Source organism: Globicephala melas, chromosome 3, assembly GCF_963455315.2.
Source record: "Globicephala melas chromosome 3, mGloMel1.2, whole genome shotgun sequence".
Classification (NCBI taxonomy): domain Eukaryota; kingdom Metazoa; phylum Chordata; class Mammalia; order Artiodactyla; family Delphinidae; genus Globicephala; species Globicephala melas.
This window is the reverse complement of record NC_083316.1, coordinates 60,391,550-60,411,658: the sequence shown is the minus strand read 5'-3', so window position 1 is coordinate 60,411,658 and position 20,109 is coordinate 60,391,550. Positions and strand designations below refer to the sequence as shown.

The 20,109-nt window shown below is 38.4% G+C and overlaps 1 protein-coding gene across 1 annotated transcript in view; it reads right to left on the bottom strand.

Annotated features, from left to right (window-relative positions):
* Positions 1-20,109, bottom strand: part of AGGF1 (angiogenic factor with G-patch and FHA domains 1) — a 48,918-nt gene that overhangs the window by 16,303 nt on the left and 12,506 nt on the right. The window contains exons 6-8 of the mRNA XM_030846209.2: positions 10,437-10,767; positions 9,331-9,442; positions 8,460-8,511 (exon numbers count right to left, since the gene is read on the bottom strand). Of these exons, the coding sequence (XP_030702069.2) occupies positions 8,460-8,511; positions 9,331-9,442; positions 10,437-10,767 (495 nt within the window). The remainder of the gene's footprint in view (positions 1-8,459; positions 8,512-9,330; positions 9,443-10,436; positions 10,768-20,109) is intronic.

Below are 20,109 nucleotides of genomic sequence, written 5' to 3'. Positions count from 1 at the left end.
AAACAACAGAATACACTTTCTTCTCAAGGGCTCATGGAACATTCTCCAGGACAGACCACATCTTGGGTCACAAATGAACCCTTGGTAAATTTAAGAAAATTGAAATCGTATCAAGTATCTGTTCCGACCACAACACTATGAGACTAGATATCAATAACAGGAAAAATACTGTAAAAAATACAGACATATGGAGGCGAAACAATACGCTACTAAATAACCAAGAGATCACTGAAGAAATCAAAGAGGAAATAGAAAAATACCTAGAAACAAATGACAATGAAAACACGACAATCCAAAACCTATAGGATGCAGCAAAAGCAGTTCTAAGAGGGAAGTTTATAGCAATACCATCCTACTTCAAGAAACAAGAAACATCTCAAATAAACAACCTAACCTTACACCTAAAGCAATTAAAGAAAGAAGAACAAAATATCCCCAAAGTTAGCAGAAGGAAAGAAATCATAAAGATCAGATCAGAAATAAATGAAAAAGAAATGAAGGAAATGATAGCAGAGATCAAAAAAACTAAAAGTTGGTTCTTTGAGAAGATAGGCAAAATTGATAAACCATTAGCCACACTCATCAAGAAAAAAAGGGAGAAGACTCAAATCAACAGAATTAGAAATGAAAAAGGAGAAGTAACAACTGACACTGCAGAAATACAAAGGATCATGAGAGATTACTACAAACAACTATATGCCAATTAAGTGGACAACAAGGAAGAAATGGCCAAATTCTTAGAAAAGCACAACCTCCCGAGACTGAACCAGGAAGAAACATAAAATATAAACAGATCAATCACAAGCACTGATATTGAAACTGTGATCAACAAACAAAAGCCCAGGACTAGACGGCTTCTCAGGCGAATTCTATCAAACATTTAGAGAACAGCTAACACCTATCCTTCTCAAAGTCTTCCAAAATATAGCAGAGGGAGGGACAATCCCAAACTCATTCGACAAGGCCACCATCACCCTGATACCAAAACCAAAGATGTCACAAAAAAAGAAAACTATAGGCCAATATCACTGAAGAACATAGGTGCAAAAATTACTCAACAAAATACTAGCAAACAGAATCCAACAGCATATTAAAAGGATCATAGACCATGATCAAGTGGAGTTTATTCCAGGAATGCAAGGATTCCTCAGTTTAGACAAATCAATCAGTTTGATACACCATATTAACAAACTGAATGATAAAAACCATATGACAGATTGGGGGAAGATGGTGGAAGAGTAAGACGCGGAGATCACCTTCCTCCCCACAGATACACCAGAAATACATCTACACGGGGAACAACTCCTACAGAACACCTACTGAACACTGGCAGAAGACCTCAGACCTCCCAAAAGGCAAGAAACTCCCCATGTACCTGGGTAGGGCAAAAGAAAAAAGAGAAAACAGAGACAAAGAATAGGGATGGGACCTGCACCAGTGGGAGGAAGCTGTGAAGGAGGAAAGGTCTCCACACACTAGGAAGCCCCTTCGTGGGCGGAGACTGTGGGTGGCAGAGGGGGAAGCTTCGGAGCCGCGGAGGAGAACACAGCAACAGGGGTGTGGAAAGCAAAGCGGAGAGATTTCCCGCACAGAGAATCAGGGCCGACTGGCACTCACCAGCCCAAGAGGCTTGTCTGCACACCCGCCGGGGCGGGCAGGGCTGGGAGCTGAGGCTCGGGCTTCGGTCGGAGCACCAGGAGAGGGCTGGGGTTGGCGGCGTGAACACAGCCTGCAGGGGGTTAGTGCGCCACGGCTAGCCAGGAGGGAGTCCAGGGAAAAGTCTGGACCTGCCGAAGAGGCAAGAAACTTTTCCTTCCCTCTGTTTCCTGGTGCGCGAGGAGAGGGAATTAAGAGTGCTGCTTAAAGGAGCGCCAGAGACGGGCGCCAGACGTGGCTACAAGCGCGGACCACAGAGACAGGCATGAGACGCTAAGGCTGCTGCTGCTGCCACCAAGAAGCCCGTGTGCAAGCACAGGTCACTATCCACATCCCCCTTCCAGGGAGCCTGTGCAGCCCGCCACTGCCAGGTTCCCGGGATCCAGGGACAACTCCCCTGGGAAGAACGCACGGAGCGCCTCAGGTTGCTGCAACGTCACGCTGGCCTCTGCCGCCGCAGGCTCGCCCCTCACTCCGTGCCCCTCCCTCCCCCCGGCATGAGTGAGCCAGAGCCCCATAATCAGCGGCTCCTTTAACCCCTGTCCTGTCTGAGCGAAGAACAGACGCCCTCCAGCGACCTACACGCAGAGGCGGGGCCAAATCCAAAGCTGAGCCCCTAGGAGCTGTGAGAACAAAGAAGAAAAAGGGAAATCTCTCACAGCAGCCTCAGAAGCAGCGGATTAAAGCTCCACAATCAACTGGATGTACCCTGCATCTGTGGAATACATGAATAGACAACAAATCATCCCAAATTAAGGAGATGGACTTTGAGAGCAAGATTTAGGATTTTTTCCCCTTTTCCTCTTTTTGTGAGTGTATATGTGTATGCTTCTGTGTGAGATTTTGTCTGTATAGCTTTGCTTCCACCATTTGTCCTAGGGTTCTATCCGTCTGTTTTTAATTTGTTTTCTTTTATTTTTCGCTTAATAATTTTTTTATTTTAATAACTTTATTATATTTTCTCTTACTTTACTTTACTTTATCTTCTTTCTTTCTGTTTTTCCTCCCTCCCTCCCTCCTTTCGTTCTTCCTTTCTTTCTTTGTTTTTGTTTCTTTCTTTCTTTCTTTCTCTCTTTCTTTGTTTCTTTCTTTCTTTCTTCTACTAATTCTTTCTTTCTACTTTTTCTCCCTTTTATTCTGAGCCGTGTGGATGAAAGGCTCTTGGTGCTGCAGCCAGGAGTCAGTGCTGTGCCTCTGAGGTGAGAGAGCCAACTTCAGGACACTGGTCAACAAGAGACATCCCAGCTCCACATAATATCAAATGGTAAAAATCTCCCAGGTATCTCAATCTCAACACCAGCACCCAGCTTCACTCAACAACCAGCAAGCTACAGTGTTGGACATCCTATGCCAAACAACTAGCAAGACAGGAACACAACCCCACCTATTAGCAGAGAGGCTGCCTAAAATCATAATAAGTCCACAGACACCCCAAAACACACCAACATACGTGGACCTGCCCACCAGAGAGACAAGATCCAGCCTCATCCACCAGAACACAGGCCCTAGTCCCGTCCACTAGGAAGCCTACACAACCCACTGAACCAACCTTAGCCACTGGGGACAGACACCAAAAACAATGGGAACTACGAACCCACAGCCTGCAAAAAGGAGACCCCAAACACAGTAAGATAAGCAAAATGAGAAGACAGAAAAACACACCGCAGATGAAGGAGCAAGATAAAAACCCACCAGACCTAACAAATGAAGAGGAAATAGGCAGTCTACCTGAAAAAGAATTCAGAATAATGATAGTAAAGTTGATCCAAAATCTTGGAAATACACAAACTGCAAAAAACATTTAACAAGGACCTAGAAGAACTAAAGATGAAACAAGCAACGATGAACAATTCAATAAAAGAAATTAAAAATACTCTAGATGGGATCAATAGCAGAATAACTGAGGCAGAATAACGGATAAGTGACCTGGAAGATAAAATAGTGGAAATAACTACTGCAGAGCAGAATAGAGAAAAAAGAATGAAAAGAACTGAGGACAGTCTCAGAGACCTCTGGGACAACATTAAATGCACCAACATTCGAATTATAGGGGTTCCCAAAGAAGAAGAGAAAAAGAAAGGGACTGAGAAAATATTTGAAGAGACGATAGTTGAAAACTTCCCTAATATAGAAAAGGAAATAGTTAATCAAGTCCAGGAAGCAGAGAGAGTCCCATACAGGATAAATCCAAGGAGAAACACACCAAGACACATATTAAGCAAACTGTAAAATATTAAATACAAAGAAAACATATTAAAAGCAGCAAGGGAAAAACAACAAATAACACACAAGGGAATTCCAATAAGGTTAACAGCTGATCTTTCAGCAGAAACTCTGCAAGCCAGAAGGGAGTAGCAGGACATATTTAAAGTGATGAAGGAGAAAAACCTGCAAGATTACTCTACCCAGCAAGGATCTCACTCAGATTTGATGGAGAAATTAAAACCTTTACAGACAAGCAAAAGCTGAGAGAGTTCAGCACCACCAAACCAGCTTTACAACAAATGCTAAAGGAACTTCTCTAGGCAAGAAACACAAGAGAAGGAAAAGACCTACAATAACGAACCCAAAACAATTAAGAAAATGGGAATAGGAACATACATATCGATAATTACCTTAAATGTAAATGGACTAAATGCTCCCACCAAAAGACACAGATTGGCTGAATGGATACAAAAACAAGACCCATATATATGATGTCTACAAGAGACCCACTTCAGACCTAGAGACATACAGACTGAAAGTAAGCGGATGGAAAAAGATATTCCATGCAAATGGAAGCCAAAAGAAAGGTGGAGTAGCAATTCTCATATCAGACAAAATAGACTTTAAAATAAAGACTATTAGAAGAGACAAAGAAGGACACTACATAATGATCAAGGGATCGATCCAAGAAGAAGATATAACAATTGTAAATAATTATGCACCCAACATAGAAGCACCTCAATACATAAGGCAAATACTAACAGCCATAAAAATGGAAATCGACAGTAACACATTCATAGTAGGGGACTTTAACACCCCACTTTCACCAATGGACAGATCATCCAAAATGAAAATAAATAAGGAAACACAAGCTTTAAATGATACATTAAACAAGATGGACTTAATCGATATTTATAGGACACTCCATCCAAAAACAACAGAATACACATTTTTCTCAAGTGCTCATGGAACACTCCCCAGGATAGATCATATCTTGGGTCACAAATCAAGCCTTGGTAAATTTAAGAAATTTGAAATTGTATCAAGTATCTTTTCCGACCACAACGCCATGAGACTCGATATCAATTACAGGAAAAGATCTGTAAAAAATAAAAACACATGGAGGCTAAACAATACAATACTTAATAACGAAGTGATCACTGAATAAATCAAAGAGGAAATAAAAAAATACCTAGAAACAAATGACAATGGAGACTCGATGACCGAAAATCTATGGGATGCAGCAAAAGCAGTTCTAAGAGGTAAGTTTACAGCAATACAATCCTGCCTTAAGAAACAGGAAACATCTCGAATAAACAACCTAATCTTACACCTAGAGCAATTAGAGAAAGAAGAACAAATAGCCCCAAAGTTAGCAGAAGGAAAGAAATCATGAAAATCAGATCAGAAATAAATCAAAAATAAATGAAGGAAACGATAGCAAAGATCAATAAAATTAAAAGCTGGTTCTTTGAGAAGATAAACAAAATAGATAAACCATTAGCCAGACTCATCAAGAAAAAAGGAGAAGACTCAAATCAATAGAATTAGAAATGAAAAAGGAGAAGTAACAACTGACACTGCAGAAATACAAAAGATCATGAGAGATTACTACAAGCAACTCTATGCCAATAAAATGGACAACCTGGAAGAAATGGACAAATTCTTAGAAATGCACAACCTGCCAAGACTGAATCAGGAAGAAATAGAAAATATAAACAGACCAATCACAAGCACTGAAATTGAAACTGTGATTAAAAATCTTCCAACAAACAAAAGCCCAGGACCAGATGGGTTCACAGGCGAATTCTATCAAACATTTAGAGAAGAGCTAACACCTATCCTTCTCAAAGTCTTCCAAAATATAGCAGAGGGAGGAATACTCGCAAACTCATTCTACGAGGCCATCATCACCCTGATACCAAAACCAGACAAGGATGTCACAAAGAAAGAAAACTACAGGCCAATATCACTGATGAACATAGATGCAAAAATCCTCAAACTAGCAGAAGAATCTAACAGCACATTAAACGGATCATACACCATGATCAAGTGGGGTTTATTCCAGGAATGCAAGGATTCTTCAATATACGCAAATCAATGAACGTGATACACCATATTAACAAACTGAAGGAGAAAAACCATATGATCATCTCAATAGATGCAGAAAAAGCTTTCGACAAAATTCAACACCCATTTATGATAAAAACCCTGCAGAAAGTAGGCATAGAGGGAACTTTCCTCAGCATAATAAAGGCCGTATATAACAAACCCACAACCAACGTCACCCTCTATGGTGAAAAACTGAAAGCATTTCCACAAATATCAGGAACAAGACAAGGTTGCCCACTCTCACCACTCTTATTCAACATAGTTTTGGAAGTTTTAGCCACAGCAATCAGAGAAGAAAAGGAAATAAAAGGAATCCAAATCAGAAAAGAAGAAGTAAAGCTGTCACTGTTTGCAGATGACATGATACTATACATAGAGAATCCTAAAGATGCTACCAGAAAACTACCAGAGCTAATCAATGAATTTGGTAAAGTAGCAGGATACAAAATTAAGGCACAGAAATCTCTGGCATTACTATGTACTAATGATGAAAAATCTGAAAGTGAAATCAAGAAAACACTCCCATTTACCATTGCAACAAAAAGAATAAAATATCTAGGAATAAACCTACCTAAGGAGACAAAAGACCTGTATGAAGAAAATTATAAGACACCGATAAAAGAAACTAAAGATGATACAAACAGATGGAGAGATATACCGTGTTCATGGATTGGAAGAATCAACATTGTGAAAATGACTCTACTACCCAAAGCAATGTATAGATTCAATGCAATCCCTATCAAACTACCACTGGCATTTTTCACAGAACTAGAACAAAAACTTTCACAATTTGTATGGAAACACAAAAGACCCCGAATAGCCAAAGCAATCTTGAGAACGGAACACGGAACTGGAGGAATCAGGCTCCCTGACTTCAGACTATACTACAAAGCTACAGTAGTCAAGTCAGTATGGTACTGGCACAAAAACAGAAAGATAGATCAATGGAACAGGATAGAAAGCCCAGAGATATACCCACGCACATATGGACACCTTATCTTTGATAAAGGTGGCAGGAATGTACAGTGGAGAAAGGACAGCCTCTTCAATAAGTGGTGCTGGGAAAACTGGACAGCTACATGTAAAAGAATGAGATTAGATCACTCCCTAACACCATACACAGAAATAATCTCAAAATGGATTAAAGACCTAAATATAAGGCCAGAAACTATCAAACTCTTAGAGGAAAACATAGGCAGAACACTCTATGACATAAATCACAGCAAGATCCTTTCTGACCCACCTCCTAGAGAAATGGAAATAAAAACAAAAATAAACAAATGGGACATAATGAAACTTCAAAGCTTTTGCACAGCAAAGGAAACCATAAAAAAGACAAAAAGACAACCCTCAGAATGGGAGAAAATATTTGCAAATGAAACAACTGACAAAGGATTAATCTCCAAAATTTACAAGCAGCTCATACAGCTCAATAACAAAAAAACAACCCAATCCAAAAATGGGCAGAAGACCTAAATAGACATTTCTCCAAAGAAGATATACAGACTGCCAACAAACACATGAAAGAATGCTCAACATTATTAATCATTAGAGAAATGCAAATCAAAACTACAATGAGATATCATCTCACACCAGTCAGAATGGCCATCATCAAAAAATCTAGAAACAATAAATGCTGGAGAGGGTGTGGAGAAAAGGGAACACTCTGCACTGCTGGTGGGAATGTGAATTGGTACAGCCACTATTGAGAACAGTATGGAGATTCCTTAAAAAACTACAAATAGAACTACCATATGACCCAGCAATCCCACTCCCAGGCATATACCCTAAGAAAACCATAACTCAAAAAGAATCATGTACCAAAATGTTCATTGCAGCTCTATTTACAATAGCCCAGAGATGGAAACAACCTAAATGTCCATCATCAGATGAATGGATAAAGAAGATGTGGCATATATACAATGGAATATTACTCAGCCATAAAAAGAAACAATTGAGCTATTTGTAATGAGGTGGATAGACCTAGAATCTGTCATACAGAGTGAATTACATCAGAAAGAGAAAGACAAATACCGTAATGCTAACACATATATATGGAATTTAAGAAAAAAAAATGTCATGAAGAACCTAGCAGTAAGACAGGAATAAAGACACAGACCTACTAGAGAATGGACTTGAGGATATGGGGAAGGGGAAGGGGAAGCTGTGACAAAGCGAGAGAGAGGCATGGACATATATACACTAACAAACGTAAGGTAGATAGCTAGTGGGAAGCAGCCGCATGGCACAGGGATATCGACTCAGTGCTTTGTGACCCCCTGGAGGGGTGGGATAGGGAGGGTGGGAGGGAGGGAGACGCAAGAGGGAAGAGATATGGGAACATATGTATAACTGATTCACTTTGTTATAAAGCAGAAACTAACACACCATTGTAAAGCAATTATACCCCAACAAAGATGTTAAAAATAAGGATGATTTACAAAATCACATCTAGGGGGTTGTAACCGAAAAATCAAAGAGCTTACCTTACTGACACCAACTTCAGGGATTCGGAGAGTATGCTCCATATCTTTTTCTCTGCAGAGTTAAGTAAAATGCCTTTAATTATTTTTGAAGCATACATAAATGTAGCACTTAAAGAATTTTTTTAAAGATAAGTTTTTTTGTTTTAAAAGATAATGTTAAAATGCAAGTCTATCACACTAAATCTGGTTTCTATAATGCTACTCTAATTTCCTTTTTGAAAGAAGGTTCCAGAATTACTTTTACTCTTTGGTACATCTGTCACAGGCTAGTAAACATCCAGTGAGACAAAATGTCCTTTGTACTCATGTCAATCACTTTTTCCAGACCTGTTGACTGTTTCCACTTCTATTACTAAATGTAAAAAAAGTATAATATTTCTAAGAATTTAAAATTAAGATATCGTATGGAACCTGTTCCATACATTACCTTTCCAGTTGGGAAGAAAGGAAATTATCCTACTCATGATTAAAACCTACCTCTCTACCAAGCTGGCTGAATTATAAAGGGGTAAAGGAAAACAATCAGAGGAGGTCAACAGTGGGTTTAAGTAATTTAAACCTAAAAAAAGCAATACAAAAGGTAAGAAAATGACAAAACCTCTGTGGAAGGTATCATATCAACAAGATTTTATCTCTTTACATAGGCAGTCCCCTTTAGGGATAATGAGGTTATATCTCCAATTGTCTTCCAAAAGCAGGTGACAAAAGGTAGGTGTCAGAATATTTTTTGAGTGGAAAAGGGAGGGACATGGATGTCACTTTTTTCCTATTCAACCAGTACCATGCATATTTAATGATTAACTGCTCAGGAAAAGTACAGTCCACTGGAATAAGACAAATACACAAATATAATAACACTAAACATTTTTACCTTCCAATTGTAGCAGGATTTACAGCTGTAATGATAAAAAGTGATCCTGTCTGCAACACAGGTGATCTAATTACAATTACTCTAATACATGGGGGCCAAATTTTTTCTTCATCTGCCAAAGAAAGAAATGTGTAAATATTAATTCAAATGCTATGGGAAAAAATCAGAAATGCATAGGGATGAGTAGGAGGCATACATAAAGTACAAATATATTGATAAAAATCTTCATTCTGTTTAAAACAACATTCTTAAATTCTGCTATATCACATACACAGTAAGTAAGGTTTAACAATGTTACCAATTTAAAATGGTCAACCTGTGGGACTTCCCTGGAGGTCCAGTGGTTAAGACTCCACACTTCCACTGCAGGGGGCACAGGCTTGATCCCCAGTCAGGGAACTAAGATCCCACATGCCGTGCAATGCGGCCAAAAATAAATAAATTCATAAAAAGATCAACCTAAAGATATTCAGCACCTATCACAATTATAAAATAATCAACTCTCTCTTTTTTAAGGTCTTAGAATTTGAAAGTATCCCAAAAAAGCATTTTTACATTAAGTGAGAAAAACTGAGTCTGCCCTTTTTAAGAAAAAATGAGAGGAAATTCCATTAAGAACAAAATAAGCTCATATACACCAATATGAATTCCTGAGTTTTAAAAGTATATCTTTATATCCTCAAGTAAAATAAATACTAGATTTACCATAATACCTATGTAAGCTGAATTCATGGACTACTCTTTTTAAAGGCAACTGCTTTCCCTCCCTCAATTACAAAAGTGGACAAATATCTAATCCACTAAAATAGACTTTGTACCTACTTTAGGATTAGAAAGTAGGTAACTTGGTTTTGTGTTTTTACTGACTAAGCCATTCAATGCAATGAAACTTCAGGATCCAAGTACTAGTCATTTATTCACATCCTACTGTTGAAAAATAACCAAGCAGTTATAATTTTTAATAATGTCATTAATCTCTTTAAAACAATCAGCTCACATTTCGGCAGATATATTATATGGGTTAATAACACTTTTAACCATTTTGCACTTTTACAATGACCATACTTGGTTATTTATATAAAATTAAGTAATGGCCATTTACTCACCTTCATCTTCAGAATCTTCTGCAGTTACATTGTCTTCACTGGTAATGTCTTCATCATAACTGTCCTCGGTCTGAGAGTCTGTAATTTCACCTTCTTCAGGCTCACTATCAGTGTCTATGATTTTCTCATCTTTAAATGAAGCCGAATTATAAATGTTTTCATCAAGAGGAGATTCTACAGTCTTTGCGCTAACTGGAACAGTATATTTGGGGGGACTCTTTTTGTAATGAATGTCTATTTTGGCCTTCTTTTTCACACTTGCAAAATCTTCTCCCTCACTGCAGCTTATATGTTCAATACTTGATGTTTTTTGATCTTCTGAATTCAAATTCTGGAAAGAGTTGGAAACAGGAGAGAAGACTCTTAAACATGACCATCTTATATTTAATGCTAAATGTTTCAATGAATTAGTGAAGATATATACACACAGTGAAATAGCTATTATCTCTAGTGCCTCTTCCTCTCATGTTCCTTTTCCTGGTTAATGATATGACCATCCACTTATCCAAATCATAAGTCTTTGACATCTCCTTAACCACCACTTGAAATCAATTACCAAGTGCTATAGACTATGTTTGAAATTTATCCCAATTTTCTCTCCTTATCTATTTTCAGTGTGTTAACTGTCCCAGTCCAGGCCCTCATCACGTATTGCTTGGACATGTGACAGCCTAGAACAATGCTGTCAAAAATAAAATGCAAGTTATATTTTATACCTTAAAATTATCTAGTAGGGCCATTAAAAAGGTAAAAAGAAACCAGTGAAATTCATTTTATCTAACCCAGTACTTACAAAATATTACTAATTATATATAAAATTAACATTTAATCACTATAAAAATTACCAAAATATTTTACATGGACTTTCTGTACTAAGTCTTCAAAACTGAGTGTAGTTTACACTTACAAAGCATCTTAATTAGGATTAGCTACATTTCAAGTATTCAGTAGCCAGATGGAGCTGGCTGAACTGTGCAGGCCTAGAGAATACAACTAAACCTAAATTTTCTTTCTGAACATTGAGCCAATTATCAAGTCAACATACATAACATAAAGAATTAGCTTTAATTACAGCAGGGATTTAAAGGTCCAAATATACCTAATGTAGCAGAACTGAAGTTTTGCTAAAATTTAATAGAGAGTTGGTTTGATAATACAAAAAAAGTACAGATGAATCAGTTGCATCTCTTTTGTTCCAAAATTCCAACTTACCTGGCATAAGCCTTTTATTATTTATTACACATGCATACTGGGCATACCCTAGGACAAACGAATAAATCTATTATTTTAACTTTAGAAGAAACAGAGAGTTATTTTCCTTTGGTTTGTAACACAGTCTGAATTTTCTTTCTATATTAGAGCAACATGATGAAGTGAATTCATATGGTCCGCTGTTACTTTATAAAATATGAGACCATCTTAAACACACTTTTGTTTGTCTTTTAAATTAATTAATTTATTTATTTTTGGCTGTGTTGGTCTTTGTTGCTGTGCGCGGGCTTTCTCTAGTTGCAGTGGGTGGGGGCTACTCTTCGTTGTGGTGTGCGGGCTTCTCATTGCAGTGGCTTCTCTTGTTGCGGAGCATGGGCTCTAGGCGTGCGGGCTTCAGTAGCTGTGGCACGTAGGCTCAGTATTTGTGGCTCACGGGCTCTAGATCGCAGGCTCAGTAGTTGTCATGCACAAGCTTAGCTGCTCTGTGGCATTTGGGATCTTCCCAGACCAGGGATGGAAACTGTGTCCCCTGCACTGGCAGGCAGACTCTTAACCACTGCACCACCAGGGAAGTCCCTAAACACGCATTTTTAATAGCAGCATAAATTCAGTTTGAAGACTGGCTAAACACTCACAGTGTGATAGATAAACTATACATATTTCCGGCAACATAAACTCACCAAGAACAAGAACAAGGGCAAGGAGCTGAAAAACTATGAGGGGGCTTCCCTGGTGGTACAGTGGTTGAGAGTCCACCTGCCGATGCAGAGGACACGGGTTCGTGCCCCGGTCCGGGAGGATCCCACATGCCGCGGAGCGGCTGGTCCCGTGAGCCATGGCCGCTGAGCCTGCGTGTCCGGAGCCTGTGCTCCGCAGCGGGAGAGGTCACAACAGTGAGAGGCCCACGTACCGCAAAAAAAAAAAAAAAAAAAAAAAAAAAAAAACTATGAGGAACTTTAAAGGCCACTGTGAATTATGGCCAAAAAATTTCCCTATCTATATATGCTTTAAAAAAAAAGTTTCCAATCTTACATATTTTATTATTACTACTGCTTATAGGACAATACATGCAGAGGAAAAATGAGTGAAATTGCAAGAGGTACTGCTTTTTAAAAACTATTTGTCAGTCTAGAATGTTAGATAAATATTCATTAAAATATAAGAAAGGCCTGGTGCCTACATGTGGGCATTAAGCATATATGCATATTTCAAGTTATTACTCCAATCTCTTCACCCTACTTCCTTCCTTCTGTATACTCTACACTTCCAAAAAGTAAGGCTCAAGAACATCTTAAAACTCAAGAAAAAGATGAGGATGTCCTAACTGCTTTCCTCCCATGCTTCACAATTACCTTATAGAATCCTTGGGGAATTCTCAGAATTTCATCAGGATTTTTCTTAAGTCACTGTCCTGAAGTTAACATATTTTTGAAGGATGGTAAAGATGAACAGATATGGGAGCTAAGCTGGACCAAAATCTCACAGAATGCTTTCAAATTTCATTCTCTAGTTTGTCAGGAAAGGTCATCTGAGGACCCCTACATGTTCTTTGCTTTGCTAGGGAGAAGTATTCATAATGCATCCTTTCAAACAGTTCAACCACTAGTAATAGGTAGACGTCACTAAAAAATAGATCTTAAAAAAAAAAGAAAAATCATTTTTGCTATTTTAGTTACATAATCTTCAATTCCTAGGTATTGCCAGTGAAAATAAAAGAAAAATAAAGACAAATCAAATAGAGAATTGAGATAAAATTTCAAGAGTAGGGGAGGTGGCCAAGGTGGTGAAGTAGGAAGACACTGAACTCACCTCCTCCCACAGACACAGCAAAATTACAACTAGTTACAGAGCAACTATCTATGAGAATAACCTGAACACTAGCAGAAAAGATTTTCCACAACTAAAGACATAAAGAAGTAAACACACGATACATATATACAATGGAATATTACTCAGCCATAAAAAGGAAGAAAATTGGGTCATTTGTAGAGACATGGATGGACCTAGAGACTGTCATAGAAAGTGAAGTAGGTCAAAAAGAGAAAAACAAATATCGTTTATTATCGCATACATGTGGAATCTGAAAAAACTGGTATAGGCGATCTTATTTACAAAGCAGAAATAGAGACACAGACGTAGAAAACAAACCTATGGATACCAAGGCAGAAAGCGGGGGGGTGTGGGATGAATTGGGAGATTGGGATTGACATACATACACTATTGAAACTATGTATAAAATAGATAACTAATGAAAACCTATTGTATAGCACGGGGAACTCTACTCAATGCTCTGTGGTGACCTAAATGGGAAGGAAATCCAAAAAAGAGGGGATATATGTATACATACTACTGATTCACTTCGCTGTACAGTGGAAACTAACACAAAATTGTAAAGGAACTATACACCAATAAAAACTTTTTTAAAAAATTAAAAGAAACAAAAATAACCACATGAGATGGGTAGGACAGGTGGTGACCCACACCCCATGCTGGCAACCCACAAATGGAAGGAATATCACAAGCACAGAGGTCCTCTACAAGGAGCAAGGAGTCTGAGCCCCAAATGGGGTCACCAGCCCAGGGGTCCTGCACTGGAAAGATGAGCCCTCAGAATGTCTGGCTTTGAAAAACCAGCAGAGTTTATGTTCAGGAGAACTCGAGGGATACAGGAATAAGACTCTGCTCTCAAGGGCACATGCAAAATGTCACATGCTCTAAGTCCCAACACTGAGGCAGTAGTTTGAAAGGAGCCTGGGTCAGCTATTTTTGGGAGTCTGTTCTACCCCAATAACACTGGTACTGGAACACACCACTTTGGAATTTTCCTCTAGTCTGTTAGTGCTGGCGCCCCAGCCCTGCCCACCAGCAGGCTGGCACAAGCCCCAAACCCAACCCCTGGCCTGCCAGAAAGACAGCCATGTGGGGACCCAGCTTCACCCTCCAGTGAACCATTGAGCCCCCAGACCATGCAGCCAACTTCACAGGAAGACTACCCTACCCTCTAGTAGGCCTACAGCCACCATACAAGGCATGGCCTCACAGCCAACCAGGCCAGGGGCCAGCCCTGCCTACCAGTGCTCCCACAGTAATCAGCCCCACCACAACAGAAGGATGTATATGCAGCCCACATAGGGGACACCCCTAAAGCATCTGGTTCTGGAGACCAAAAAGGAGTGTGCTGCTGGGGCCCCAGAAGAGGTCTCCTAAATAAGGCCACTTCTCCAAGATGGGAAACATAAACAACCTACCTAACACATGGAAATAAACACAAAGAATTGGGTAAAGTGAGGAGACAGAGGAATATGTTCCAAATGAAGGTACAAGACATAACCTCAGAAAAAGAACAAACAAAGTGGAGATAAGCAATCTACAGATAAAGAGTTCAAGATAATGATCATAAAGATGCTCACCAAACTCAGGAGAAGAATCAATGAACATAAAATTTCAGTAGTTAGAAAATATGAAGAAGAACCAAACAGAGCTGAAGAATACAATAACTGAAATTAAAAATATAAATAGAAGGGACAACAAATTAGATGATACGGAGGAATACATCAGCAACCTGGAAAACAATAGCAGAAATCGCTCAAGCTGAAGAAAAAACAGAATTTAAAAAAATGAGTATAATTTAAGAGACCTCTGGGACACTATCAAGCATATTAACAGTCACAATACAGGAGTCCCAGGAGGAGAAGAGAAAGGGGCAGAAGGCTTATCTGAAGAAATCAAAGCTGAAAACTTCCCTAACCTGGGGAAGGAAACAGATATCCAGGTCCAGGAAGCACAGAGTCCCAAACAAGATGAATCTAAAGAGGTTAATTACAATTAAAATGGCAAAAATTAAAGAAAAACAGAGAATTCTAAAAGCAACAAGGGACAGGCAACTAGTTATCCACAAGGGAGCTACCATAAGGCTATCACTGACTTTTCAGCAGAACTTTGCAGGCCAGAAGGGAGTGGCACCATATATTCAAGGTGATGAAAGGAAAAAACCTACAACCAAGAACACTCTACCCAGAAAGGCTATCCTTCAGATTGGAAGGAGAGATAAAGAGATTTACAGACAAGCAAAAGCTAAAAGAGTTCAGCACCATTAAAACAGCTTTACAAGAAACGTCAAAGGGACATCTCTAAATAGAAACGAAAGGGCCACAACTAGAAATATGGAACTTATGAAAGGAAAAATCTCATCGGTAGAGGTAAACATACAGTAAAGGTAGCAAATCAACCACTGATAAAGCTAGTAGAAAGGCTAAAAGATGAAAGTAGTAAAATCATGTATATTTACATAAGCAGTTAAGGGATAAACAAAACGAAAACGTAAAATATGACCTCAAAAACATCAGATGTGGCGGGAAACAAAAGTAAAAATGTAAAGCAGTTAGAATGCATTCAAACTTAAGAAACTGTCTTAAAATAATCACATATATATAGGTTGTCAAATATGAACCTCATGGTTACCAAAAACCAACAACACATACACAGAAAAGAGAAAGGAATCCAAACATACCACTTAAAGGTAGTCATCAAATCACAAGGGAAGAGAGCAAAAGAAAAAAGGAACAAAAAAGTACTACAGAACCCCCCAAAAAAACAATGAACAAAATGGCAGTAAGTACATACCTATCAGTAATTACTTCAAATGTAAATGGATTAAAAGCTCCAATTAAAAGACACAAAGTGGCTGAATGGATTGAAAAAAAACATATGCTGCCTACAAGAGACTCACTTCAGATCTAAAGACACACACAGACTGAAAGTGATGGACAGAAAAAGGTATTCCATGCAAATGAAATAAAAAGAAAACTGGGGTAGCAACACTTATATCAGACAAAACAGACTGTAAAACAAAGACTGTCAAAAGAGACAAACAAGAACGTTATATGCTAAAGGGATCAAGCCAATAAGAAGATATAACAATTGTAAATATCTATGTACCCAACACAGGAGCACCTAAATACATAAAGAAAATACTAACAAACATAAAGGGAGAAATTGACAGTAACACAATAATAGTAGGGGAATTTAACACTCCACTTACATCAATGGATATCATCTAGACAGAAAAACAGTAAGGAAACACTGGTCTTAAATGACACGTGACTAAATGAACCTAACAGATACATAGAGAACATTTCATCCAAAAGAAGCAGGATACACATTTGTTTCAAGTGAACATGGAACATTTTGTATGATGATGACATGCTAGGCCACAAAACAAGTCTCAAGAAATTTAAGACTGAGATGCAACTAGAGATTATCATACAACATGAAGTAAGTCAGAAAAACAAACACCATATAATATCACTTACATGTATAATCTAAATAATGACACAAATGAACCTATCTACAAAACAGACTCACAGACATAGAGAAAAACCTGTGATTGCCAAGGGGGAGGAAGGGAGGGAGAGGGATGGACTGGGAGTCTGGGGTTAGTAGATGCAACCTATTACAATTAGAATGGATAAATAACAAGGTCCTACTGTATAGCACAGGGAATTATATCCAGTCTCCTGGGATAAACCATAATGGAAAAGAAAAAAAAAAGAATGTATAGATGTGTATAACTAAGCAGAAATTAGTACAACACTGTAAATCAACTATACTTCAATTAAAATTAAAAAAGACTGAAATATTAAGCAGCATTTTCAACCACAACAGTATGAAACTAGAAATCCACTACAAGAAAAAAACTGCAAAAACCACAGACACATGGAGTCTAAACAATATGCTACTATACAAGCAATGGGTCACTAATGAACTCAAAAAAGAAATCTGAAAAATACCTGCAGACAAATGAAAATGGAAAAACAATGATCCCAAATCCATAGGATGCAGCAAAAGCAGTTCTAAGAAGTTTACAGAAATACAAGCTTACCTCAGAAAACAAGAAAAATCTTAAATAAACTATCTAAACTTACAGCTGAAGGAACTAGAAAAAGAAGGGAAAAAACCAAAGTTAAGAGAAGAAATAATAAAGGTCAGAACAGAAATAAATGATACAGGGAATTCCCTGGTGGTCCAGTGGTTAGGACTCTGCACTTCCACTGCAGAGGGCATGGGTTCGATCACTGGTCAGGAAACTAAGATTCTGCAAGCTGCACAGAGTGGCAAAAAAAGAAAGAAAGAAAGAAATGGTAGAGACTAAAAAAAGAAAAAAGATCAATGAAACTAAGAACTGGTTCTTTGAAAAAATAAACAAAATTGCTAAACCTTTAGCAAGACTTATCACCAAAAGAGAGGGCCCAAATAAATAAAATCAGAAAGAGAAGTTACAATTGATATTGCAGAAATACAAAAAATAAGAGATTACTATGAACAATTATATGCCAGTAAAACAGACAACCCAGAAAAAAATGGATAAACCCTGAGAAACACAGTCTCCCAATACTGAATCAGGAAAAAATAGAAAATATGAACAAACCATTTACTGCAAATGAAATTGATTCAGTAATCAAAAAAACTCAAAAGAAATAAAAGTCCAGGATCAGATGGCCTCACAGGTGATTTCCACCAAACATTTAGAGAAGAGTTAACATCTATCTTTCTCAAACTATTCCAAAAAGTTGGAGAGGAAGGAACACTTCCAAACTCTCTACAAGGTCAGCATCAGCCTGATACCAAAACCAGACAAAGACACGACAAAAAAGAAAATTTCAGGCCAATATCACTGATGAACACAGATGCAAAAATCCTCAAGAAAATATTAGCAAACCAAATTCAATAATACATTAAAAGGACCATACACCATGATCAAGTGGGATTTATCCCAGGAATGCAAGGATGGTTCAATACCCACAAATCAATCAATACAATACACCACACTAACAAACTCAAGAGTAAAAACCATGATGATCTCAATAGATGCAGAAAAAGCTTTTGACAAAATTCAACATCCATTTATGATAAGCTCTAAACAAAGTGGGTACAAAGGAAATGTACTTCAACATAATAAAGGCCATATATTTCAAACCCACAGTCAACATCATACTCAATGGTGAAAAGCTGAAAGCATTTCCTCTAAGATCAGGAACAAGACAAGGATGCTCACTCTTGCCACATTTATTCAACTCAGTATTGAAGTCCTCACCACAGCAATCAGACAAGAAAAAGAAAAGAATCCAAACTAGAAAGGAAGAAGTAAAACTGTCACTGTTTGCTGGTGACATTATACAACATATAGAAAATCCTAAAGACACCACCAAAAAAACTGTGAGAACTAACAAATGAATTCAGTAAAGCTGCAGGATACAAAATTAATATACAGAAACCTGTTGTATTTTTATACATTTAACAACAAACTACATGAGAAATTAAGAGAACAATCCCAGGGACTTCCCTGGTGGCACAGTCGTTAAGACTCCACACTTTCAATGCAGGGGGCCCAGGTTCGATCCCTGGTCAGGGAACTAGATTCCACATGCATGCCGCAGCTAAGAGTCTGCATGCCACAACTAAGGAGCCCTTGAGCCGCAACTAAGGAGCCTGCCTGCCACAACTAAGGAGCCCATGTGCCACAACGAAGGAGCCCACGAGTCATAACGAAGAAGCCTGCGAGCCGTAACTAAGGAGCTTGCCAGCCGCAACTAAGGACCGTGCCTGTCACAACTAAGACCCAGTGCAACCAAATAAATATTTTTTTTAAAAAAGAAAACAATCCCATTTACAACTGCATCAAAAAGAATAAAATACCTAGGAATAAATCTAACCAAGGAGGGACTCCCCTTGTGGCTCAGTGGCCAATGCAGGGGACACAGGTTCGAGCCCTGGTCCGGGAATATCCCACATGCTGCAGAGCAACTAAGCCTGGGCGCCACAACTACTGAGCCTGCGCTCTACAGCCCACACGCCACAACTACTGAGGCCATGTGCTACAACTACTGAGACTGTGTGCCTAGAGCATGTGCTCTGCAACAAGAGAAGTCACCGCAACGAGAAGCCCGTGCACCGCAACGAAGAGTAGCCCCTGCTTGCCGCAACTGCCCACGCTCAGTAACAAAGACCCAACACAGCCAAAAATAAATAAATAAAATAAATAAATAAATAAGGCTCAGGGATTGATGAATTAAAAAAAAAAAAAAAACTAACCAAAGAGGAAAACGACTCATACTCTAAAAACTATAAAATATTGAGGAAAGAAGAGGAACAAATGGAAAGATATACTGTGCTCATGGATTGGGAGAATTAATATTGTTAAAATGGCCATACTATATCCAAGACAATCTAAAGACTCAATGCAATCCCTATTAAAATACAAATGGTGCTTTTCGCAGAACTAGAATAATTCTATAATTTGTAAGGAAACACAAAAGACCCCAAATAGACAAAACAATCTTAAGAAAGAAGAACAAAGCTGGAGGTACCATGCTCCCTGATTTCAAAATATACTACAAAGCTATAGTAATCAAAACAGTATGGCACCGGCACAAAAAAAGACACATAGATCAATGGAACAGAA